Source organism: Herpailurus yagouaroundi, unplaced genomic scaffold (genome assembly GCF_014898765.1).
Source record: "Herpailurus yagouaroundi ecotype Mexico unplaced genomic scaffold, PumYag 161, whole genome shotgun sequence".
NCBI lineage: Eukaryota > Metazoa > Chordata > Mammalia > Carnivora > Felidae > Herpailurus > Herpailurus yagouaroundi.
Genome location: NW_024412402.1, coordinates 182,037 through 207,635, shown reverse-complemented (window position 1 = coordinate 207,635; position 25,599 = coordinate 182,037). Strand labels below are relative to the sequence as shown.

At 41.9% G+C, this 25,599-nt stretch overlaps 1 protein-coding gene and 1 long non-coding RNA gene across 2 annotated transcripts in view; one reads left to right on the top strand and one right to left on the bottom strand.

Moving 5' to 3' along the window:
- The first annotated feature begins 10,121 nt into the window (after positions 1–10,121).
- The window catches only part of GUCY1A2 (guanylate cyclase 1 soluble subunit alpha 2), a 195,969-nt gene continuing 180,491 nt past the window's right edge, over positions 10,122–25,599 (top strand). Inside the window, exons 1-4 of the mRNA XM_040482834.1 lie at positions 10,122–10,258; positions 12,522–12,684; positions 13,405–13,466; positions 22,227–22,348. Of these exons, the coding sequence (XP_040338768.1) occupies positions 10,122–10,258; positions 12,522–12,684; positions 13,405–13,466; positions 22,227–22,348 (484 nt within the window). The remainder of the gene's footprint in view (positions 10,259–12,521; positions 12,685–13,404; positions 13,467–22,226; positions 22,349–25,599) is intronic.
- On the bottom strand, positions 17,249–18,753 carry LOC121035338 (uncharacterized). Its single transcript, XR_005792843.1, has 2 exons — positions 18,701–18,753; positions 17,249–17,751 (listed from the first exon to the last, which is right to left on the bottom strand). It is a non-coding gene; the product is annotated as an uncharacterized LOC121035338 (long non-coding RNA).

Genomic DNA, 25,599 nt, shown 5'->3' with positions numbered 1-25,599 from the left:
GTTTGCAAGCTAGAAAGTCTCCTTTTTTCCCCTCTCTCCCTCTTGTGTAAACTTACTGCCATTATAAACACATTTCAAAGAAAACCAGTCTTTCCTTTTGCTCTGAATGAAATTCTTTCTCTAAGAGTTTGCTTGCAAAGTATGAACCCAGCCTTCGTGCTGAAGGAGAATGGCTGGGACCCACAGCTCTCAAGGACCTAACTGTGTAAGTCTGGTATAGGAGGCTGCTGCCTGCTGGTATTTTACGCACTTGGTCAGTTCATTCCTTATTCAACTACATTCTAGGGATGGGAGTAGGGGGAAGATGGAGGAAATCAAATACTAAGTTAAATTGTAAGTGTAATTTTCCACCATTAGCCTTGCATTCTTGACTATTGAGAAAAATCTAGGTCTCAGATATCTAGTTAACACAGATATCCAATTATTTTGATTATAGCAGTGGGATAAATCGTCTTAATCAATAGCATTCATGATGACAGTAATGACAGAAATTACCAATTCCATCGGGTATATAATTGGAAAAAGCATTTTACTACAAGTTACTCCAAGACACATAATAATTTTTCAAAGAAAAATTGAGTAAGACACTTTCAAGTACGGGTCAATAAAAATGTTACCATTGTAGAACTATAACATATGAGGCTAAAAATGTGAATCTAAAAATAAGATCTGACCAATGGTTCTTGGCCATTAAATAAGGTATTCAGCTACTTTTTGTGATTTATAAATCAAATCAAGATACGCCTGCCTGGAAACATCTTAAAAACCTAAAATAACAAAGTTTATTATTTTGTTCTTCCAGAGTCACTAACAGGAATGAAAGCAAGGCTATATATCATGTATGCTTTACGCTAAGAGTATCAAAGTTTCTGCCTTGATGTTAAACTCTCATATGTTATGACTTGAGGTTGAAAAAAAATTGTGAAGCAGGGGACATTTACTTCTGGTTGTCCCTGTTCTCTCTTTCTCTCTCTCTTTTCTCTCACTCTCTTTCTCACTGCTGTCACTCTTTCTCTATTATCAAAACCTCATGCCGCAAAAATCTGCCATGAGTCTCTCCCATCAGACAAATTGGACTTAACGTTAAATTCTTGGTTGAAAAGTACCTCTCTTGATTTTAAGAACCTTAAAGGAGTGGAAAGTAAGTTTTGGCCGGGGAGGATTGGGAATGGATGGCATGAAGATACTTCTCTTGGTGCTCCTAAAATCCTGAAATCAAACTTGGTGTCGGTTCCCACAAAGCTCCGACATACATTGATGGCTATAGAAGTGGGTATATCTCGCTGCTTCTCAGGCCGCCTTCTAGAGCCCTCTGGAACTGCAGTAAACTATCTAATGTTCTTGGTCTGTAGGAATCAACTATGTGTGTATATATGATATATGGGAGATATAATATGGGATAATATATATTCCTTGGTCTGTAGGTATCAAGTATATATATATATTTGTATATATATATATGTGTGTGTATATATATGTGTATATATATATATATACACACACACATATGATGGGATATATATAACATAGGAAATATAATATGGGATAATATGTAATATACAGGAGATTATATATAATATATATATACATCTATATAAAACTTTGATTATATGCTGTTATACTTATTAATTTTGTATCATAAACTATTATGTGTTTTTTAAAGAGCTGTTACTGCTACTTCAGGGTTCATTTGAAATAAAGCTCGCAGGACTGATGTTGTCCTTATGTTTTATAATGCTCAGAGATTCTGGAGATTTGGCTACTGAAATGAATAAATTATGGGTTAATATGTATTGTGCCAATTATGGATGCCCTTGCACTGGGTTTGCCTTGGAAACTCCAGTTAAGAGCCCTTGTATGTGCAAGGAAATTAAATTGTTTTTAAAGCTGGAAAGCACTGGATGATATCCCATCAGGATCTTGTTCCCAAGCATCATTTCATGATAATTCTCTGTTGTTTGGTATAAATGTGTACATGTGACTTGTGTGGATCCACATTTGAATGACATTTGTAAAACTGAATGGCAGAGTAAGGTATTTAAAACTCATGTAGTATTCTAGGAAGAATGTGAAAAAATAATACTGCACCAGAAACATTTCTCCTCTTCTGTAGGCAGCTTTTCCCAGTATCCCTTTCTTACTCACATCCTTTTACCCCCGCCCCTTTTCCCAGTTACTAATTTTCCATTAGGTAATGAGGCAAGCAAATGGCTAAGAATTACCACATAGTTAAAAGTTTGGTTCTAATGTGAGCGAGCTTCGATGGCTTTTGTTGGAATTCATCTAAAATGACCACAACAATTCTTATTATCATGGCCATTTTAGGTGATAAATGGCTTATTTTGATTAGTTTTTAGTGTAAGCTGATTTGAAGAGGAGTTTGAAAAATCAAGGGCTTTTGCTGACTGTATTTTTTTTTTAGCACTCAAGAACACGAAGCCTTAGTGACATTTTTTTTTTCCCTTCTTAATTTAACCCCCTTCAGGACTGTGAGGGAATGATGTGCTGACCCACACTTTCCATCCAGAAAAGCCACTAGCAGTGAGTGCCATCACTGGAGTTTACAAGGCATGTTTCGTGCAGGACATGTATGACGTAGGCAGGACCACGATTAGTGTTAACTCCAATTTAAGGAAGAGGAAACCAAAGCTCAGAGAAGAGCAGTAACTTGCCCAAAGTGAAGATGCCAGCAACCACCTGCATTTTAGTGTCCAGCCTCCTGTTTGTAGCCCTAGCTCTTTCCATCATGATGTGGACATCTGTCTACCCGGCCACAAATTGTTTCATCCTCCACATACAGTGTAGACTCCCTGTTTCGTCTCTCACATGTTTCCTAAGTGTGACTTGCTGAGGAATGGCTGGTAGCAATTTCCTGTTGGTTTTCCTGAACCTGACCATTCCTTGCCAGTTGTGTAGTTCCTGACTGTGCTTGGAGTCCCAAATCGACCTGTGTTAGAAACCACAAGAACTCTTTCTTCATCAGGGCTCTGCCTCCAGGCTGACCTAGTTTGCCTGTCCACTGCCATGTCTGTGTGCTCTGGGCTCCCATAGGCAAGGCAGCTCTGAACAGACTGAGAAAAGCCATCATCACTGACAGTAGTTTAGCTTACGCCGCAGTCTGGGAAGAGCAATGATGTTACTTGTGGTTTGGTTTCTGAGTGTAAAAGAAGTCATGATTATCATAGAAATAGTTATGTAAGCGAGGGTTTATATTTCTCCTCATAGGTTGCGTATAATTGTGCATACCCAGACATACACAGATCTTGGTGTAATTAAATACTTTGTGGGAAGGAGTGGGGAAACAGTGTAATAATGGAGTGATCCCTAGAGTAAAAAAATGGGCTCACATAGAGTCGAATGAAAGAAAGTAAGGCTTTTCACGTCATGCAGGGTTAGCGTTCTCTTTGCCTGCATGTTTTTTCCAGAATGAAGTGTGATTATTCCGTGCCTCAGCCTAGGAACGTGATGCATCATAAACACTGATGACGTAGGCGCCATTATCTGCCTAGTAAGCACGCTTCTATCTGTCTGGATCATCAGATTGTAGTTAACACTAGATAGGACTATATTTAGGCCCTTGTTGAGTTTTATCTTCCAAGAGAGGTGGGAGCAGCAGAGCTGGGCAGGACCCTGGGTAGGATTTGGACGGTTGTCCATGTTTCAGCAACCAAGACTTTTAAACTGCAGGGACCTGTTCTAGTCAGTATCCTGAAGCCATCAGACCTTCAGCCTCTGACTGACTGAACAAAACACCTGTGTCACTCTAGTTGTGGCCTCTGCATGACAATTTACTTATTGACAGTGAGCAGTAAGTGTGAAGTGAGGCTTATTACCTGAAGTCTGCGTGGTCAGCACATTTCTTACCTGTTCAGGCTACATGATGAGCCAAGTCATAATTAAAAGTTTGCTTTAGTGGCGTCTGGGTGGCCCAGTCGGTTAAGTGTCTGACTTCGGCTCAGGCCGCGATCTCACGGTTTGTGGGTTCGAACTCCACGTTGCGCTCTGTGCTGACGGCTCAGAGCCTGGAGCCCCCTTTGGATTCTGTGTCTCCCTCTCTCTCTGCCCCTCCCCTGCTTGTGCTCTGTCTCTTTCTGTCTCTCAGAAATAAACATTAACAAAAAAACTTTTTTTAAAGTTTGCTTTAATCCACTTGGAGTCAAAGCAAAATGAAATTTCAAGCCGAATGATTCAATCCGGTTTAAGGAGCTACTGGGTTCGATCTCGCTAATGAGACCTGATGCTCCATGGCTGTTGATAAGAATCCCTCTGGTTAAGGTGGTTGGGCAATTTTTTGTTTAGGAATAATCTTTCTCCATGTGACGGAGGGCAGTATACCCTGAACGGTGTTAGATGTAATGTTTTATAAACTGTCCCCCTTCCTTCTCTGCCCTGTGGGTTGCTCTCTGTTAACCTCACCTTCTATCCCCATGCCCTGTTTGCATCCTCTTGACCTTTGTTGTATCTGTTGCTCAGTGGCCCATTTTGCCTGGAGCTGTACTTTGGGCTGGATGATTGGAGGTAAATCTCCATCACCCATTTACAAATTATCTTTGAAGCTGGTGCATTTGGAGTTGACAAAACATTTCCCCGTTTTGTGGGTTAATTTTGTAATTTAACTGTCAGGAAATCCTACTTCCCTGTTGGGAAATCCCAGGCTCCTGTTGGGAAAACCCCTTGCTGTGGCTCCCAAGTACTAGAAACAATAGAGAATTCTTTGGGAATGCCCAAGTGCAGGTTGCAAAGAAAAGTAAGGGGCTACAAATGATTTCCTGACATGAGGGCCATTGCTCTCCAGTAGCATATTCAGGAGTTGAAATGATACCAATTAGCTTTGCAGCATCTAATTGGCATCTTTGGGCTGTGAGGCATGTCTGGCAACAGTCCTAGATGTTAGACATGGTCAGTTTAGTTCAATTTAACAATTTTTTGACTACCTCCTCATCAAGAGATTTTTTTTTATGGAATCCTCATATAACACATATATGTATCATATTGTAGTTTAATTTCATTTTGACCTCGTAACAACCCTGAGACGTAGCTATGCTAGAAATTTCTGTTTTATAAAAAAGGAAGCTGAGGTTCAGAAAAATAAAATGCTGTATTCAAAATCACACAATCTAGCCAAGAGTTAATTACTTTCTTTTTATTATTTATTTATATATTTATTTTTTTTAATGGTTATTTTTGAGAAAGAGAGAGACAGAATGTGAGTAAGGGAGGGAAGGCAGAGAGAGGGAGACACAGAATCTGAAGCAGGCTCCAGGCTCTGAGCTGTCAGTACAGAGCCCAATGTGGGGCTCGAACTCATAAGCCATGAGATCATGACTTGAGCCAAAGACTGATGCTTAACCGACTGAGCCACCCAGGTGCCCCAAGAGTTAATTCCTTTCAACTGTAACCTTTTCTGCCTTGAAGATTGAAGAATGTGTTTCAGTTTAGAAAAACAGATTAAAAGCTTGGCCGTTTGGAGGCAGTCACATACATGTAGAGGAGACACATATGTAGACTTAGACACTTAGTACCTACGTGACTTTGGGCATGTTTTTTAATTTGTCTGGGATTAGTTTTCACATTTATGAAGTAGCATAATACTTCTTCTAGGGTTTCTGTGAGGAGTAAATGAGTTGCTCCACGTAACTACGGTGTTTAATCAGGAAAACAGCATTATATCTCTTCGTAGACTGAGTCAGCCTTGCACCATCTGTGAGATGCTTTTTGGTTGGAGGGTTCAGGACTCGAGCCATATCCTCTAAAGGTTTGTAGTGCAGCGTGATCCATTGCCCTGAGAAGGTGTCTAGAACCAGTACCGTCCTGTCTCAACATTTTTATTCGGACAGCATTTTTGTTCGGACAGCCAAGTTGGCCACGATGGTGCCCAGTGAAGCACGTTTCTCCTAAAGCTTCCCAATTAAGAAGTTAACGATCACACCAGAACTATTTAAATAACAATAACAACATTTATGAATTTGGGGAAATGATTTTACAGCATTGTTTTCAAAGCCATTAAAAGTGAATAAAAGGAAATTAGGGATTTCAGTTAGATACATGGAAGGATATTTCAATACTCAACAGAGTGAAAGCAGCTTGTGGGAGAAAAATTGTAGGAGACCCAAGTCCTTGTCCTGTTGGTGGCTCTTTCCCTCTGGGTAGCTGAGGCAAAGTACTTTGACCTCTCTGGATCTCAGTGTTTGCATCTGTACAACGTGGATAATTACATCGGAGACTCACAAGGTTGTTGTGAATGTCTAATGAGGTGAAAGAAAAGAAAGTGATTGGTAAGCTGTGAAGTGTTTTATAAACTTAAAGTGGTGTTGTTATTCTCCAGAGTTTGTTGAAAACATCCAAAATTCTTGGATAACTTAAATGTGTTCTTGCCGGAAGGAAGGATAGGACTAAATAAATCACCTCTTGGATCTCTTTCAGTTTAAGGAACGAGTGCTTCCAGCTTAAATTGGTATTGTTGATATTAGGTCTTGTATTAAATTGGAACTCAATGGGTATATTTGGAAGGGCATTAAAATAAAATAACAGAGGGAAATGCTTGGAAAGGAAACATACTTTGTATAGGAAGACTTAATTATACTGTTGATTAGGGGCTAAGTATATTCAGTTACAATCAATAATTACAATGATGGTAACCACTGTGCTTTGCTAATTAGAGCATATCTCTAATAAGGCCAAGGTGATCAGTTTGAATCCCTGTATGGGTCAATTAGCATCATGTCAGCCTCCACCCTAAGCTCTCATGGGGTCATTCAGATGTGTACTTGTGTTCACAAGGAGAATAAAATGGAGATTGGATGAAATCATGCAGATCTTCAACCAGTACGGGGAGAAGAAGTCTTCCTTCTAATGCATTCGTAGCTTGATATTTTTTTTCTTTTAGCACACTTGCCACTTTTGCTTTTTGTGATTAATTATCTGGACTACCACAGTTTTGTTGAGCAAATTACTGGTGTCATTCACTTGAAATGGTACTGCCGAGCTTCCCAAGAGATGGTTGAATCTCCGGTCTGATCTGACCCTCTGTTTTCAAGTGCTTAACTTTGCAATGCTTTACTTCAAATGACCCTGAGAACTAGGAACTTCTTGCAAGTGTTTTTCAGATGGGAAAATGGAAGCATCTTTTCCCCCAAGGTTTCCTACTCCCAGGTGAAGAGATGTTGGCTAATTTTATAAAAAGGTCAGTAGCACAGCTGGGCTTGAAATACAGAGGTCCTGACTCAAAGTTCTATATTTAATTTGCCATCTATTTTCTCTCTCTCTCTTGCTCTCTCTCTCTCTCTCTCTCTCTTTTTTTTTTTTTTTTTTTGGTTTATATGTAGTAAGTTTAGTCAGAGGCTGGGAAAGTGAATATTTTGTCTTCATATTTAGCAAGATTGATGAATACTGCAATCACATATCTTTCAGGAGCAGTTAAGCTGGTTGTTGGAAGTGACTTATTGTTTTGACTTATTGTTTTGACTAGTTTTTTTTAAATTTTTTTTTCAACGTTTATTTATTTTTGGGATAGAGAGAGACAGAGCATGAACGGGCGAGGGGCAGAGAGAGAGGGAGACACAGAATCGGAAACAGGCTCCAGGCTCCGAGCCATCAGCCCAGAGCCCGACGCGGGGCTCGAACTCACGGACCGCGAGATCGTGACCTGGCTGAAGTCGGACGCTCAACCGACTGCGCCACCCAGGCGCCCCTTGACTAGTTTTATTAATAATACCAATCATATCATTTGGTCCATTGGCGTCTATAGGCTTAGCCGTAAAGATAGGGTATCTCACATTATGATTTTGGTCACGTTAAATGATAGAATTTGGCATATCATGTCCTAGTACATGAAATAATCTTGTGGAGAACATGGAGGTCCCTGTGGTGTGATTTAGAGGATGAGAAGTGGTCTCTGCCCCCAGTTTATCTCTCACTGATAAGCCTATTTACCACAATTCCACTGATAGTTGTTCAGACCATATTTTATAATGTAGGGAAGCTCCTTTTTTATCGTCCTCTACCTTAGGACCAGGGATCAAGTTTTTGAGGAAATGGAGGTATGACTCGTGAGCACCATCTGAGATGAGAGCACTAAAGGCATTTAAAATTTTGATGAGAAAAGGAAGTAGAATATGCAATGATGATTACTGGAGACGTGTTTAGGGAGTTTACATGATGATGGTAGCGATTGAGCCTATCAGAATGCAGCATGAAGATATTCGATGCCCAGGGTGTGAGGAAGGGGTGAGCCAGAGGAGGACACAGAGTTGAGAGAGGAGGAGTGGAAACGTGTGTCCAAGGCAAGACTTTATTCCTGATTTTGCCTCTGTCTTTCTTTGTCTATACAGGTTTGGTGTCAAGAATTTTAAATATGTTTTCAAGAAGCAGACAATTTGAACCCATGTGATTCTTTAATTGTGCGTTGACATTAAAAAAAACTCTTTCTTACTGGAAACACTTTCTAAGGGGAGAGATGCTCTGTTTGCAAAAGAGGACTTGTAACATCTCTAACTTTGGTTCTTTTTCAGTCCAATGGTGATAATAACACCAGCCTGACTATTTCCCTGGAGGTCCCTGTGACTGGTGGAAGATCCACTGGCACGGCATGCGTTAAAAAACATGAACTGTAAAGTGTGCAACCAGATCCAAAGTCTTAAGTGTAATGTGCAGTGTAGGTTGGAGGCTTTGTGCCTGGACTCTGGAGCAGATTACCTACTCTTCAGTACTGGTTTTGCCTCTTTTTACCTGTGTGACATAGGGCAGCTTCAGTTTTGTGTGTCTCAGTTCTCTTATCTGTAAAATAATAACACCCATGTCTATGTCATCCTGTTGATGTGACAAACAAAGGAGTTCGTGTGCAGGGAGCTTACAGCAGTGCCTCTCATAGAGGGAGTGTCATATTAGCTGTTATGTTGTATGTATGTGTCCCAGCATTGCTGACATAAGTGCCTGGGACTGAGTTATATGGAAATTTTAAACATCCTTTATTTATGCCTCAAGCAATATAGCTCTTTATTTATCTAAGAAATTCACATTAATTATAAGTCATTAGTGACAGTTAATAAATGGAACTGTGTTGAACTTGGCAGTTACGTATGAACACCTCTCAGAAGCTTACTTCTCTTGATATTTGAATAAAGAATCTGTTCTCATTAATGTAGACTTACTCAGTTCAGGTAAGGTTCATAGAGTATTATTGGTCTTGATCATCATGTTTATACCTTAAACGAAAGGTTTACAACCCATGACTGCACATTAGAAGCAACTGGGTCTCTCAGACCAGTTGAATTGGAAAATTTGGAGGTGGAACTCAGGCATTGGTATTTTTTAAGAGCTCCCCAAGGTGATTTTAATGTACAGACAGAATAGAAAACCACTGGCTTAGAGAGTTAGTAATTAAGTGTATATCTCTATCATTTAATTGCTGACATTGATATGTAATTTCCTCATATTTAAGTAAATAAAATGACATGGCTATTTACAGACATTTCTTTAAAGGAGGGCCTAGGGTTTCCATTAATTCTGTAGCCTATGGGTGTGTGCCATAAAGCAGAAATGAGAAGCTTGTTTTAAAATTATCAAGGTCACCTGGGTGGCTCAGGTGGTTAAGTGTCCTACCTCGGCTCAGGTCATGGTCTCACGGTTTGTGAGTTTGAGCCCCGTGTCAGACTCTGTGCTGACAGCTCAGAGCCTAGAACCAGCTTCCTATTCTGTCTGTGCCTCTCTCTGCCCCTCCCCCGCTCATGCTCTGTCTCTGTCACTGTCTCTCTCTCTCTCAAAACTAAATAAACATTAAAAAACAAAAATTAGCTATGAAGTTTTGTTTTTGGAAGGATGAAGTGCTGTCAATATTAGCAAACGATATAGAAATCCCAGAATGTTAAAGATGAAAGGGACCCTCAAGGCATCTCGTAGAAAGAGGGGTACACTTTGAAGTCAGTCCTGGCTTTTAGTGGCTTATTCACTTCCTACCTTTGTGATCTTGGGTTCTTTACTTAACCAATCTGAGCCTCAACTTCTTGATCTGTAAAATCGAGGTGAGCATGTGCTTTATATGATGATGAGTGTGTTTCATGGGCACACACACTCATGTCTTGCTTCCCTGCCTCCTACCTGATCCCTAGATCCATCTGGTGAAGATGTCCATGGCAGATGCTGCATTGCAGCCTCTGCAGGGCCAGCTTCTGGGAACCGCTTCCTCCCACTCCTCGGGGACCACTTCTCTGGCTCTGTTGGGACTGTTTCATGGCTGGATGTTTGGATCCCATGACCTTAAGTGAGCATAACATTTAGTGTGCAGGGGTCAGTACTGCTGGCCAAGCAGAGTGAAGCTGTTCATGAGACAGGAGATGAAGGAGATCTTGTGGCCATGTGATGGCAGCCTTTGAGTACCATCTGTCTGCCCCAGACGATCCGTGTGCAGGACCCAGATGGCTGCCTTGTGTCTCCAGCTCTATGTTCTTTTTTTTTTTTTTTAATTTTTTTTCAATGTTTATTTATTTTTGGGACAGAGAGAGACAGAGCATGAACGGGGGAGGGGCAGAGAGAGAGGGAGACACAGAATTGGAAACAGGCTCCAGGCTCTGAGCCATCAGCCCAGAGCCCGACGCGGGGCTCGAACTCACGGACCGCGAGATCGTGACCTGGCTGAAGTCAGACGCTTAACCGACCGCGCCACCCAGGTGCCCCTCCAGCTCTATGTTCTTAGCCATTGCTTCTTGGGGTTGAACAGGAACAATGAGAGGTCACTATCTCTATCTTAGCTTGGGGTAAGCACAGAAGAATCATAGACCTCTTTGATGGTTGTGGTTGTTGTTTTTATGATAGGAATACTGGATTTCATCTTTTTCCCCACCCTTGTCTCTCAGATCCTTCAGCATTTGGCTATAAAATGATTAGGCCACCTGGTTCTCCTGTTGCCCATTCTTTGTGTCCTAAGAAGGGGGTTCGTGGTTTCTTATTCTTTGCAAAGCTTAAGGCCTCAGGTCTTGATCTCAACTATGGGGCTTCAGTGTCCTTCCCACTTGTAAGCCTGCTTTCTAGGACTATCCTCAATCTTAATTTTCAGAATTCTGCTTGTATCACCATCTCTGGACTGATATGAAGTTTTCATTGGAAATGAAACTGCCATTTTTCTGTTGTTTCCTTTGTCTACTGGAATCAGCACCCTCTTATGATTAACAGTAGTAGGAGCTGTATTGAATTTTTAGGTGGTAAGGATCTCCAAACATTACGCTTGTGGGCTGGGTGGTCTGACTTAAATCCTGTGCTCCTCCACTAGATTACGAGACTCTTGAGGGTAGAAGCCATGTTTTATAGCTGAGTATCGTCATAACTATCATTATGTATCTACTGTGCACCAGAGACTTTGCTTTATTTCAATTAATCTCCATAAAAATAATGTACACATGAGGAATCTTAGAGAGCTTAAGTAAACTGCCAAAAGTCATGTGGCTTTTGAGTGGATTTTTGAACTCACTTTGATATTAAACCCTGTGTTCTAAAATCATGTTTCTAAATTCCTTCTGAAAGGAAGGAGTAGATACAGGTAAGAAGAATGGGATCTTGGCCTGTAGAAAGTTGGATGACCTCTTGAGTCGGGGTCAGGTATGGAGGTGTATTCTTAGAGGAGGAGAGAAGGTCTGCATATCTTCAAAGCCCCCATTTTTCCCATTAATATACTGACCGGCATTGCTGACATACGTGGACTAAGAATGGACCCTATGACTCTCAAGGCAGAAGTCACCCCCGTGGACGGCTTTGGCCCACACGTGGCTTTTTTATTCAGGTCAAGAGAGACCCCAAGATTACATGAAGACATCTCTCACTGATAAGAGCCATTGGGTGAGCAATCAGGCAAACTCTGAAGAGGACTCTGTGAATCCATGGTGATGAGATGTTCTGTGCTGAAGTCAGCTTTGGCTTGCTGATGATGAGGAGATAGTCTATAGTTACCTTCTGTGTTTGGAGTTTAGACCATCAGAACGTGCCTACCAGCTCTGGTGAGCGACAGGAAGTATATAAATGCTTTCTGGCATTGGAGCTCTGTCGGATATTCCCAGAGAACGTTTCCCTTTTAATGTATTTGGAAACTATAAATTTGACTCCTGCTGGGGGAAAAAAAAGTAATGGTTTCACAAAAGAAAAAAAGCTCTTAAAAGGCTTAACTCCTGTCACAAACATGTGCTTTTTAATAACTGGGAAATTCCTGGTGCAGGGAAAAAATGCCCTTTTGTACAAATGAGGTCATTCTGGTCTTAACTGGCCCTATGCACTCTAGTTCCTGCGTTCTGTTCCACGTTTTGTGACCAGAGGTTATTGGAAGGGTAATCCCTGTGTGCATAGTCACTGCTTTTAGGGCATGTTGCCAAAGAGAAAGTTATCTTAGCTCACAAGCTTCCAAGCCTGTGCAAGAGGCCCAGCTCCCAGGGGTACCCGGCCAGTGACTGATAATGACTTGGTTTAGCTTGGCTGTGGGTTGAGTTTTTAAAGCACGCTTTTCTTGTGCACTGGGATTTTTGTGTCTGCTGCTTCTTTAGGTTTCTCAACAGCTCCATTGCTTCTCGATTCAGGAGTGATTTTTCTTGCTTGGGCACATTCTATCTACTGTGCTTTGATTCCTTCCCGAAGAAACATCAGTGCCAGATTGAGGCTTCCTGTTCATCTTCTTCACCTGGTGTATATGAAAAACAGCTGTTGAAGGCATTGGCCCTGTACCCATTTCCTTGCACACTTGGAGGCTGATTCCTCCAAAAATTAATTTTTGATTTGGTTCTTACCCCAATTTCTTAATAAAATCTATGGTCAGGGAACTTTGTGGCTACCTGGGTCAGAAACTCCAAGCCTAGGCTCTGTTGCCTAAATAAGTCTAAAAAAAATTTGTTGACCTGGGAGTAAGAAACTATCTTCAGCTCTCCCAGAGAGGCAAGGATTATATGATTCAGCTGGAAACTACTTATGTGTTTGCTGCAGACCCCAGTTTGTTTCCCAGAGCACCTGTGGCCCCTCTTGGAGGCCTCAGCATCCTTGCTTGAAATCTCTTGGGTCCTTGAGGAGGTGAGGCTTGATCTGGGCATGGCCCTTGTTTCTTGAGTCCACCTCCCCTCCACTGCCCTCAAGGCCTCGGTTTGTTGTAGACAACCACAATAAATATGGAACCTAAGGGCTGCTGCAAAAGAATTGGAAACAATATGGCTAGGAAATGCTATCACCCTTGAAATGCTGGGAAATTCGGGGTAATTGCTGAGTGCCTCATATTAGTTCCTCTGGAGAAAATACATGGCAAATGCATAATGGGTTAATATTATAAAGTGAAAACTCGTAGAAGATAAATCAGAAGCCCCATATATGCCTCTGATGCTCAGAAGGGGAAAGGCACTGATTTGCTGATAATATATTTTTATTTTTCTTCTTCTTCTCCAGCCTCAGACGATACAGCAGACTCTCCAGAGGACACTGCAGTATTATGAGCACCAAGTTATTGGGTAAGTAAAATAGATTTTGGTTATTATTTGGGGAAAATTAAAGATAATTACTCAAACACAGCTGTGGAGCATGCGCTTTCCTGCCACCCAAGTCAGTCTTTACCAGTGGCTGTGGGGCGGAGATTCCTTGGGACCTCTGGACTGACTACCTTCGCTTTATTTTTGTTTAATCCTTTTAAATGAAATTCCTTTTGGTATTGCCTTTCCTTTTCAACTTTTCTTCTTCTTGTGTTCTTTCCATCTTCTCCGCTGAATCTCCTAACTGTGCCTTAGTAATACAGTCAGGTTTAATGGTACCAACTGAGAGGCTTTAAATGGGATTTTAGAATCCTTTAGGAAAGTCGACTCAGAGTCAATACAAGCCTAATACAGTTCAGGAGAGGTATTGCTTTAGTTAGTTTAGTTAGTTCCACGTTCCATATTTGTCTTTAATCTTTCTTTTCTTGACATCATTGGGATATGGTGTAATGTAAGAAGACAAAATCAAGGAACAGGAACTCCAGCCCTCACCAGCACATAGAACTTTAAAGTTACTTTAATCTGTTTCGTAAGGGAGGATGACGATGGTAACAGCTAATTGAAGATTAGATGCCATGGGTAAATGAGATAATTTCAGTGGGAGTATTCTGTAAATAGAAAGCTCCAGATAAGTGTAAGGTATACTTATGACTGGCTATGGCAGAAAGCAATTGGAAATACAGAAGCCTCAATTCACTTTCTGATGCAGACTACCTTAAAATGAAGAAGTTGAAGTCATGGACATGAGAGGCAGTGCATATTTGTAATTCACATAGTTAATTTCTCTGAGCTGCCATCATTTATTTGTGTAAGATTGTGAGCACTTTTGAGGAGCTAAGATTCAAATCCTAGTACCTTTTGAAAGGTCATCAAGCATCATTTAACATTTGGGGCCAATAGTCATTGCCCTGGGGATCGAGACTATATTTGTGGCTAGTAGGCTACACTGTGATTATTTTTTTAAACCAAAACCGAAGAAAAGAAGATTTAGTGGAAACATAATCTCGGTACCTAGTACAATGCCATATGTTTTAAGTGCTGGATAATTACGTTAATTGTCATTTCAGAGGGAATTGCTTTGAAACTTTGTCACATGAGTCCTCAAAACTGTGGTACTAGGAGAAGCATATTATTTAAACTCGTGAGATGGCTTTTAGTTTGAGGCCATTAGTGACTTTAAATGGTTTACCCTAATGGAGGCAAATGATGTCAAATTAATCTCTCCCCACATATTCTAAAATAAAAATCACTCTCATTGGATTTGCTGCTTCCAAAGTGTGGTATTTGGATCAAATTAGTCAATATACTTGGCACGGTTTCTTGTGTGTGGTGAGCACTACAACCTGTTTGCTCTTGTGTTTAGTGTCATTATTATTTTTTAAATTTTATTTTATTAAAATTTTTTTTAAAGTTTGTTTTTGAGAAGGAGAGAGAGTGTGTGCACAAGCGGGAAAGGGGCAGAGAGAGAGGGAGCATCCAAAGGAGGCTCCAGGCTCTGAGTTGTCAGCACAGATCCTGACACAGGGCTCAAACCCATGAACCGTGAGATCATGACCTGAGCCAAAGTTGGTCACCTAACTGACTGAGCCACCCAGGCGCCCCTATTTTTAATATTTTATTTATTTATTTATTTATTTATTTATTTATTTATTTATTTAATGAAATTTATTGTCAAATTGGTTTCCATACAACACCCAGTGCTCATCCCAACAGGTGCCCTCCTCAATGCCCATCACCCACTTTCCCCTCCCTTCCACCCCCCATCAACCCTCAGTTTATTCTCAGTTTCTAAGAGTCTCTTATGGTTTGGCTCCCTCCCTCCTTTTTTTTTTTTCCTTCCCCTCCCCCATGGTCTTCTGTTAAGTTTCTCTGGATCCACATAAGAGTGAAAACATATGGTATCTTTCTCTGTATGACTTATTTCACTTAGCATCACACTCTCCAGTTCCATCCACGTTGCTACAAAAGGCCATATTTCATTCAAAACCACACTGAGATATCACCTCACGCCAGTCAGAGTGGCTGAAATGAACAAATCAGGAGACTATAGATGCTGGCGAGGATGTGGAGAAAGGGGAACCCCCTTGCACTGTTGGTGGGAATGCAAACTGGTCCAGCCGCTTTGGAAAACAGTATGGGCGTTCCTCAAAAAATTAAAAATAGATCTCCCCTATGACCCAGCAATAGCACTGCTAGGAATTTACACCAGGGATACAGGACTGCCGATGCTTAGGGGCACTTGTACCCCAATGTTTATAGCCACACATTCAACAACGGCCAAATTATGGAAAGAGCCTAAATGTCCATCAAGTGATGAATGGACAAAGAAGGTGTGGTTTATATACACAATGGAATACTACTTGGCAATGAGTATTTTTAATATTTTAAAGACAATACCAGTAACCAAAAAATCATTTCCTGGAATTGCAAATGCCCTCTCTTTTGAAATGAAATGGTGACTGATGAAAGGCTCATTTGTGAACTGAACTTCTGTCCTCAGGGCAGATCGGAGCAGGAGTGTTGCAACTGTGATCAGAGTAGTTACCTAGACTATGTTACCGTATTCAGGAGAAAATTCTTTTTTCCATTAGTAAGAGGGGGTTCTCTTTTATATCAGCCATTGCCTCAACTCTCCTGCTCCCTCTTTCCTTGTAGACCTAGCCTGTGGTGATTCTTGGCCTCCAAATAGTCTTTGGTAGTTCTGTTTCTTAGAGACAGTGTAAGGAAAACCGTGCATGTGTCTCTGATAAAGAGGCATCCTGATGTCCAGCTGTCTCCAAAGAGACCCGTTAACACATTTTCACCTGAGTGGGGGCTGCCTTCTGAGGACTTGGAAGTACCAGTGCCCGCTGCCTTTATTCGTGGGCACGCAAACAGAGAGGAGATGTTGGTGGCAGTATCGTGACATTGGCCTTTCTTGACTTTGTCTTCCCTCTTCCCTTGGCCCCAGTGTCCCCACCCATCTCTCTCTCTCTTTCTTCCTATTTCTCTTTAACAGTGAAAAAGGAGAGCATCTATTATGACTAACATTTGAATCCAGTATTCACACCTGCCTGTGGTACCTCTTTCAAAGACACAATTAAAGGCTTTTTATCTCTAACTGAAAAGGAGTGTGTTTCTTCCAGTTAAAGGGATTTCAGGCAATTGGTAAAAATTGCTGAGTATTAGTTTACATGTTTCCGGCAGAGGGTGAGGGTGGGAGAGTGTTGGTTTTCCAAATCTCTGAAATAGGGCTTTGCCCAAGGTTTGTCTTGAAATAATTCAGCTTTAAGGAGCCTTGAGTTGGGAGGATGAATCGGGATGAATGGTAAGGAGTATAAGCTAGCCCTCCTGGGGTTTCTTTTTTTCAAAATTGTAATTGCAGTGCAGTTAACATACAGTGTTGTGTTAGCTTCAGGTGTAGCATATGGTTATTCTTCACTTCCATACATCAACCTGTGCTCATCACAAGTGCACCCTTCACCTGTTTCATTCCTCCCCCACCCACCTCCCCTTGGGGGACCACCAGTGTGTCAGAGTATTCTCTGTAGTCAAGAGTCTGTTTCTTGGTTTGTCTCTCTTGTTTTTCCTCTTGCTCATTTGTTTAGTTTCTTAAATCCCACATACGAGTGACATGATACGGTATCTGTCTTTCTCTGACTGATTTCACTCAGCATAACTTTCTAGCTCCATCCTTGTCGAGAAGGGTCCCAGCCCTTCTGTTGTGAATTTCTTAAGTCCCCTCTAACCACTGGCCTCCCAGCCTCCCTTTCTTGTCCTTTAAAACTGCCCTTGGACCTGCTTTATTTATCAGAACTTCAGGACTGCCTGCTGGTCCTTGATGAATCCTTACAAGTAGTTCACAGAAACTCTCTGAGGCTTTTTTAGTCTCCGAGATGGAGACATGAATGCAGGGAGCAGCTGTTGAAAGGCTCACACAGATGGAGGATGGAAGGGAGGAGCTCGCGAGCCTCCGTCGGGGAGACAGCCTCTCTGTGCCCCAGGAACTTCATCTTCAAAAATTGGTTCTAGTCCTCAGCTTGTCCATCCTCTGGTTCACACAGTTATTCGGAGACCGTTCAGGCTGCAGAAAGGAGGACTCAAGTTATTCATGCCGTGTGGAAAAGCCTCTGCATCCCCACTGTTGCCGTGGCGGCTTCCGGCCTGGACACTTACTCTGGTGCCTCAACGTTGTGTCCACCACAGCAAGGTGACCAATCAGATTAGATTATGTCCCCTTCTCATTTCAGCCCAATGGTTCTCACTTGTTAAGGTGCATCAGAATCCCCTGCGGGCTTGTTAAAGCCCAGGGGGCTGGACCTCACCTGCAGGACTCTGACCCCGTGTGTCCCATGCACTCTTGGAGCATTTCTAATGAGTTTCCAGATAATTCTGCTGACGCTGCTGGGCCAGATATTAAACTGTGAAATCCTTGCTTTACACCATTAATGGCTTCTTGTGATAGAGTAAACTCTGAACTTTGCCTGTGATCTGGGCTCTGCTTACCTCTCTGATTCCATCTTCTTCCACTCCCCCTTGTCACTCCCCGCCCTCCCTGCCAGGCGTCTGTGGGCTTCTCAACTCCTACTTAGCCTCAGGACCTTTGCACATACCATCCCAATTTCCTGAAATGGCCTGTCCCCAGATGGGTGCATGGATTACTTTTTTTTTTTTTTTTAAATGTTCAGGTTTCTTTTTAAACATCATTATCTTCAGAAAGACATGCCATGGCCACCCAATCTAGAGAAGCCCTCCATCCCCCCCTTACATCTCCAACCCAGATATTTTATATTCAATTCCTCTCTGGTATTCCTTTTCATACAATTTATCATAGCCGATGTTATCTTGTTTATTTATCTGAATTACTTTCTTCTATATTTCTATGCCTTTGTAATTGCTTGGTACATAGGAGGGACTAACATGTTTTTTGGGGGGCTTGGGGAAGTGTGAATAAATGAGAAAGTTGCTCCCTGGAGGTATATACATAGAAGTATGTGTCTAGTGGATAAAAGAGTAGATTATGCTTGGAAGGGGCTTTAAAATGAGGGGTAGAAATAATCTCCAGGTTCCATTACAGTTGTAGTATCCAAGAGCCTTTCCTGCATAGCATAAATTTTACTGATTTATTTGTTTAGTTTCTCCTTTATACTTAATGCTCTACCTCTGTGTGTCAGGCTGACTTTGTGGTAAGTTTATTTTTAAATTTTATTATATAAACTCTGCACAAGCACACTCACCTGTCCATACAGCACAGTCTTCTTCCCTCAATATGAGGAAAAGGGGCACTGAGTGCACATCTTTGTGTTAGTGTTTCTGTAACTCCAGCTTCTAGGGGCTGGACTCGCTTCTTGGACAGTGTGGTAGAAGGAACAATCAGAACCAGAAGGGGTAAGTAGGGGACAGATCGGGATCGCTGTCAGAATTGAAAGGCACCCCAGATTGAGGAAAGTCTGCTTTATGATGACTTTCTCCCTCTGATGTCATTGTTGCCATTATGTTGTGTCCCTCCTGGTCTCTGAGCAGAGGGCTGAGAAAATGCTTTGGGAGGAGACCTACCACATACCAGGTTTCCTAGATTTAAAGTGATTCTGCCTTTGAATGCTTTAGGGCACATCAGGTAACAAAAACGAGCCTCAGTTTTCTCATTTTTAAACCGGTACCAACATACTGACGTCCAGAGTGCCACTCCCAGACTGTCCTCACGTTTGTGCTTCATGACTCCCCCTGGTCTGTAGCTCACCAAAGTGGATTACCACGACGGTGCAGCCAGAGAGTTCTTTAAACCCATGATTGGAAAACACGCGATGATCCATCTTCCTGAGACAGAATGTTCAATTGTTACATATTTTAATTTTTTTTTTCAACGTTTATTTATTTTTTGGGACAGAGAGAGACAGAGCATGAACGGGCGAGGGGCAGAGAGAGAGGGAGACACAGAATCGGAAACAGGCTCCAGGCTCTGAGCCATCCGCCCAGAGTCTGACGCGGGGCTCGAACTCACGGACCGCGAGATCGTGACCTGGCTGAAGTCGGACGCTTAACCGACTGCGCCACCCAGGCGCCCCAATCGTTACATATTTTAAAAGCTGAAGCCTGAAGAAATGTATATTCAGAACCCTGCCACTCATTTCGAGCCTTTTTTACCAGAAGAAGCATCATTGTGCTAATATCGCGGGTGGGGCCACTGCCAAGCTCTTTTATCATTTGGGACAACTTTTCCTATAGTCATCTAAAATTAAATTCTCTCATTCCCTTTATCACTGCGGGCCTCATGTTTGTTTTGTATTGCCAACCTTCTTTTTTCTTTTGACAGTCGAATAGGGATTAATAAACTAGAGTAATTTCCATAGAACATTAGAAGCAGGTGAACCCTGGATATCCTGGGACACAAACGTTAATGTTATTACTTAGGCCGTCATGGTTAGATTTTGTGGCTATCCGTCATTTTATCTAAAAAGTGATATAGCTTCCTTTTCATATATTTACAAAGAATATGTGAATGGATAAACACAATGTGAGATAAAAGCTATTATCTTTTCTCGTGGGTGGATGGCCCAGTGCGTCAAGCAGTCTACTCATGATTTCAGTTCAGGTCATGATCTCACAGTTCCTGAGTTCAAGCCCTGAGTTGGGCTCTGCACGGACAGTGTGGAGTCTGCTTGGAAATCTCTCTCCTTCCCTCTCCTCCCCTGTCCTGCTCACACACACACTCTCTCTCTCAAAATAAATAAACTTAAAAAATTAAAAAAATAAAAAATAAAAACTATTATCTATTAATTGATTACTCTTTTTGAGGCCAATGTACTGGACACTTTACATCTCTTATTTTATGGGATATTGACCATCTGTTTCATAAGATTATTGCATAAAGCTCATTTTGTAGATAAGGAAACTGAAGCTGTGAGAAAAAAAACATTTTGTCTAGGATCAGCCCAATTAAAGTGAGAGAGCCTGATTTTACAAACAATCCTGTATTTGTCTGATTTTGATGACCATGTTCCCCATTCTACCTTTTACTGAGTGATTCCTGCATCCTGGAAACTGTGATGAGCATTTTGCCACACTGGTTTGTTGGGATCTCATCTCAGGAAAGTGTGCAAGCCTGAGGCCATCTTATTTTTTCTCTCAGTTGCTTCAAACATGCAAGGATGGGTCCGCTGTGATATTGGGTGGATTGCCCCGATTTTCAAGAACTTCCAGGGAGTCTATAGTCTACTCCAGATGAGTTCACATGTCAGTCCCATATCCATTTTCCCCATTCCATCCCTCTCTGCCTGTGTCAGAATGCAAGTAGAGGGGTATCCTGGGGCATTTTCACTCGTGTGGTCCAGGCCAACCCTTGCTACGTCCCTTTCTCTTATGTATCAGGCAGGAGTAAAATGGAAGATACGGGCAGCCTTTTTAAATTCACTGATGACTGTGACAGTCCTGTCTTGGCTAGGAGACCCTCAGTAAGGTATTTCAGATGCCCCACTCTTGCCCCTGAGAAGTATACTTCATGGTCTTTCTGGTGGGATCTCTCTCCTGCTGGGAGCCTCTGGCTGGGGAAGGCAGTAAGAGGGGACAACCCAAGCGTTCTTCTCTTTCCTGGTATCTCCCCGACCCATGGGAAATGCCTAATTTTTGCCTTGCCAAATGGAGGTATGGTAGGCGGCTCCTATTTTGCCTCTTTTTCTTTTCCCTGTTAATAAGTCTTTCTGGAACCTTCTCCCTCCACTCAGTCAGGCACCAAGGGATGATCAGGAATTATACCACCTCAGCAGACGTTCACAGTGGAATGTGGTACCCAGCGCCCCATCTTGACCAGGGGCGGACCCCTCTCTCCCCAACTGGGCTTCTGCAGAAAACCTGTCCTTTCTCTTTTTCTTGTAGGGCAAGGGAGGAATAACAACAGTGTTCTCCTCCTAGGCCAGTTACTTTTTCTTCCGAGGATTTGCTTTCAATTTTTTTTTTTTTTTATTCCTTTGCTTCTGTGAGCTGGCGATGGCGGGGCCTCCAGTCATTTCTTAAGTTCCGAAGGGAATTGCTACTTTTGTAGAATGTGGGAGCACCAGGCCTCTAGTGTCTTCAGCTCTGGTGCCTTCGCTCTAACCTAGAGGCAAGTGGAGAAGTTCCAGGCATCACCTGATTACACAGGCATTTTGTGATTCTGTCCTCACAAGACCTCTGGTGGGGGAGCGGATCTCCGTTTTATGAGGGGGGCGAGTTAGACTCAAAGACATGAGGTTACTTGCTCAAAGTCCCATGGATAGAAAATGGCAAGAGCGTGATTCAAATTCTGTCAGACTCCAAATGGTTCGTTAGCTAATTTGTTATCCATGCACCACACTGCTGCGTCCTGCGCTGTGATAGAGGTTAGGACGTGTTGACTTTTCACAAAGTACCAGTGCACCCAGTAAGTACCATTAATTATTTTTATTGCCAGGCATCTTCCTTACAGAAACAGATTACCAGCAGCTCTGAAGCACTCCGATAAGGAAACCACTAGCTGTACAAACTGATACATGTTCTGGTTCTCCTCATGTATTTTTTTTTTTCCGCACACAGCTGTCTTATTAATGATGGCCTCTGGTTCCTGATCCACACAGCTCATGCTGATGTTAATGGCGGGTTATGCCACAAGTGGTGTCTGAAACCCTGAGTTATTTTAAAATGCAGTTATTTTTAAAAGCACAGAGTACGTGTGCTTGTGTGTACATACATGAGTGCATTCGCAGATGGTTTAAAAATTTGCTCTGTATGCTAATTTTGTTTTCTTCTTAGTTACAGGGATGCAGAAAGGAATTTCCACAATATCTCTAACAGATGCTCCTATGCAGACCATTCCAACAAAGAGGGTATTGAAGACGTCTCAGGAATCCTTCAATGCACTGCTAATATACTCGGTATATTAACTATATGTTTATAGGTTGAGAGAGAATGAGGGGAGAAGGGAAAGTCAAGTATGAATGTTTCATTTTCTACTGATGGGGGGGGTTTGGAGACTAAGGCAAATGAAGACTAGGACCTTGTCTTCAAGTGATTTAATTTCGACACTCCTGGAGATGTGTAAGTGCAAATTACGTGCACGCCGTTTCCTTGGAGGTAGAAAAACCTTATAATAAGAATACTCACGTGCCAGGGAAACCCAGAATTTGTATGTTGGTATCAGCCTCCTGTAATCCATATTTCTCTGGTTCTTAACTTCGACTGAAGTTGGGGATCTTCCTGTCCAAGCCCACACTCTATTATTGGCATAACAGTATTTGTGAGAGGCCTTGGTGGGAGCTGGAGGGTGGCTCACATGTAGCCATAGTGGACTCTACACTCAGAGGTGGTGGCAGGTCATCTACTGAGGTCTTTGTCCGTGTGTGTGTGTGTGTGTGTGTGTGTGTGTGTGTGTGTGTCCACCTTGAAGATGCTAGTAGTATGGTGGCAGGACTGTTTTTGAAGGCGGAGTGTTAGCACACTAAATCATGCTGCCTTCAGGCACCATAAGTGAGCCGTGCTCTCTTACTATATGATGTTCTTGGTGTGTGAGAGCTACCTTGTATTATATGCACAGTAGATATCAGAGCAGAAATACTTTTTTGCTGTAATGTCTTTTGTAGGTTTGTAGTAAAAAAAAATAGCTCTTTGAATTTTTTGGGAATTCTCCTTTTTCCTTATTACTCAGGGATCCATAGAGTGTTGGGGAGGGGTGGTAGGGAACAACAAATCTTAGTGACAGACTCCATATAGAACTCAGAATCTCCTCTCTCTCAAAATCAGATGGATGAAGACTGGGGCAAACTTGTTTGCCTGACTTTGTTTCCTGTTAGAGTAGGTGCTTTCTCTGGAGACATCTGAGTCCCTTCTACAGATAGATTCCAGGTGACCTCAAATCATGACTCTACCAGATTTTTCTAAACATATCTGACTCCCAGAGGTGGATCTGGCTTTTACACTCAAGCTGTGATGCCACCTACCTGTTGATAAGATTTTCATCCTAGGTAAACACAAATTATTAAGAACATGGACCTTTTTGTGAGGGGTGGTTTGTCTATTATGCATGTAAGAGAGTGATGGACAGTGAGAAGAACCCAAGGACTGACTGTCCTCAATCTTAGTACAGGTGCAGGGATGTCTTACTACCCCAGTAAACTTAATTATTGTGGAAGAGAAGGGATGAGAATAACTGGGAAGAGGGGCCAGTCATTACCCAAAACCAAACCATTTTCTGATTTTTTATTTTCAAGAATTGTCCATCAGTTAAAAAAAAAAACCCAAATAAAGTTGGTGAACTTGGCCAAGTAAGGATAATTTGTTAAAGTGATCATGTTGTAACATCACCATTTCATAAAAAAGGGACATTTTAACTTTCCCCAAAATAGGAAAGTCTAATCTCCAATAAAAGATGGGCATTTAAATGGAATAAATTTAGCTGGATGACAAAAAAAGAAAAAATCCAACTCCATCAGTAACATTTATTTCTCTTGAGACCTTGTGATTTTCCAGGGGTGGCGTGAGATGATGCCCCACTAAGGGATGTATTAGAGTCTTGGCAAGGGACGTTTATGATTTTGAAAGCTGCTTTTACTCAGTTTCTAAAGATTTCACCGCCCCTCACATTGTCGTGTCATATGCCCCCCACCTTGCCTATCACGGAGCGAGAGCAGGGAGGAAATGTTGAGGATAAATCTATGCAGGTGCTGAAGGCATGTCAACAGACTTGAAGGTGGGTGTGCCCAAGTCCCACACACTTGATGTCAGACAGTTTGACAGGGTAACCACCAGGGGGCACTGTTGGCCCAGCACAGCTCAGTTGCTCTCCTGGAGTTGCCTTGAGTTGCAGCTCAAGTAGGGCATGAAAAGAGCTGCAGGCAGGATGCTTGCTACCTGAGGATATCAATGACAGAGTGTTTTTAAGTGAGGTGCTTATGATTTAGAAGGTGACTGTACAACAGGGTTTGGATTTCATAAATACCAAGTTTTTCTAGACACGAGATACTAGATTTTTTTTTCCCTCTTAGTAACAGTGGGTTGTACTTCAAATCTAAAAATCACAATCTTGTAAAATTTAAATGTCTGAAGAATAAAATGAAATGCCTGCCATCTGTCGACCAGATACTGGCGTGGATCCAACAGGTGATTATGTGTCTAAGACGTAGCTGTTCTCTTTTGGGTAATGTCTTTTCATAACTCTTGCAATACAGGCTCTCCGAGGATGAAGGTAACAGCTTTACTTTTACTGGTCAGAGTCAGTGAGAGCTTTGTTTTCAACAGGTCACTGCACTATGACTGACCTTGGCTTGCTTAGATTTCCTCTTTTTAAATTACATTTAAATTCCACAGTGCAATCATTTTTTAATATTAAATATAATTTATCATCAAATTGGTTTCCATACAATACCTAGTGCTCATCCCAACAGGTGCCCTCCTCAATGTCCATTACCCACTTTCCCCTCTCCCCCATCCCCCATCAACCCTCAGTTTGTTCTCAGTATTTAAGAGTCTCTTAGGGTTCATTTATGAGAATGTAAGAGTTGATCAACTCCTTGAACAGAAAAACACTGTATGAGAAAGGAAGTTATCTTCTGAGTGGGGGAGTTTAGCATGGGAGTGGAGAGTCTCAACCAGGTTCAGAGGAATTTTGATTGCTGGAATCCTCAAATCCTACCAGAGGGCGATTTTCCCACAGTATGATTTATGTTCATTGATTTTGGGGAGCATGGTTGGAATATGGGTGGATTGCGATGGAGAAACACCTACTTCTCTCACCTTCTTAACCAACAAGGACGTTGTGGTAGAGACGAGAAATGTGTTTGTTCCCTCATCTGTAGGTGACTTACACTTCCTCTTCTCAAGAAAGATTTAAATTCCTAGGTCAGAAAATAAGACTAGAGAAGCCAATTTTTCTCCTTTCAAAATAACCCTATCAACTAAGCATGTCCTCCTTTGGATGGTTTGGTCATTTGCTGGTTTTTAGGTTGAAGTTTGAGTTGAGTGGTTGGCCTGCAGTAAAAAGAAGGATGTGAGGGGTCTGCAAGATCTTGCTGCAGAAAACCAGTTTGGCCTCTGCCATGCGTTTGTTTCGTCCCTGCTTTCCTAGGACTCCCTGGAAATGCATGTGCATTAGAGAGTGGTTCACGCCCCTACGAGTAATGGGACAGAACTG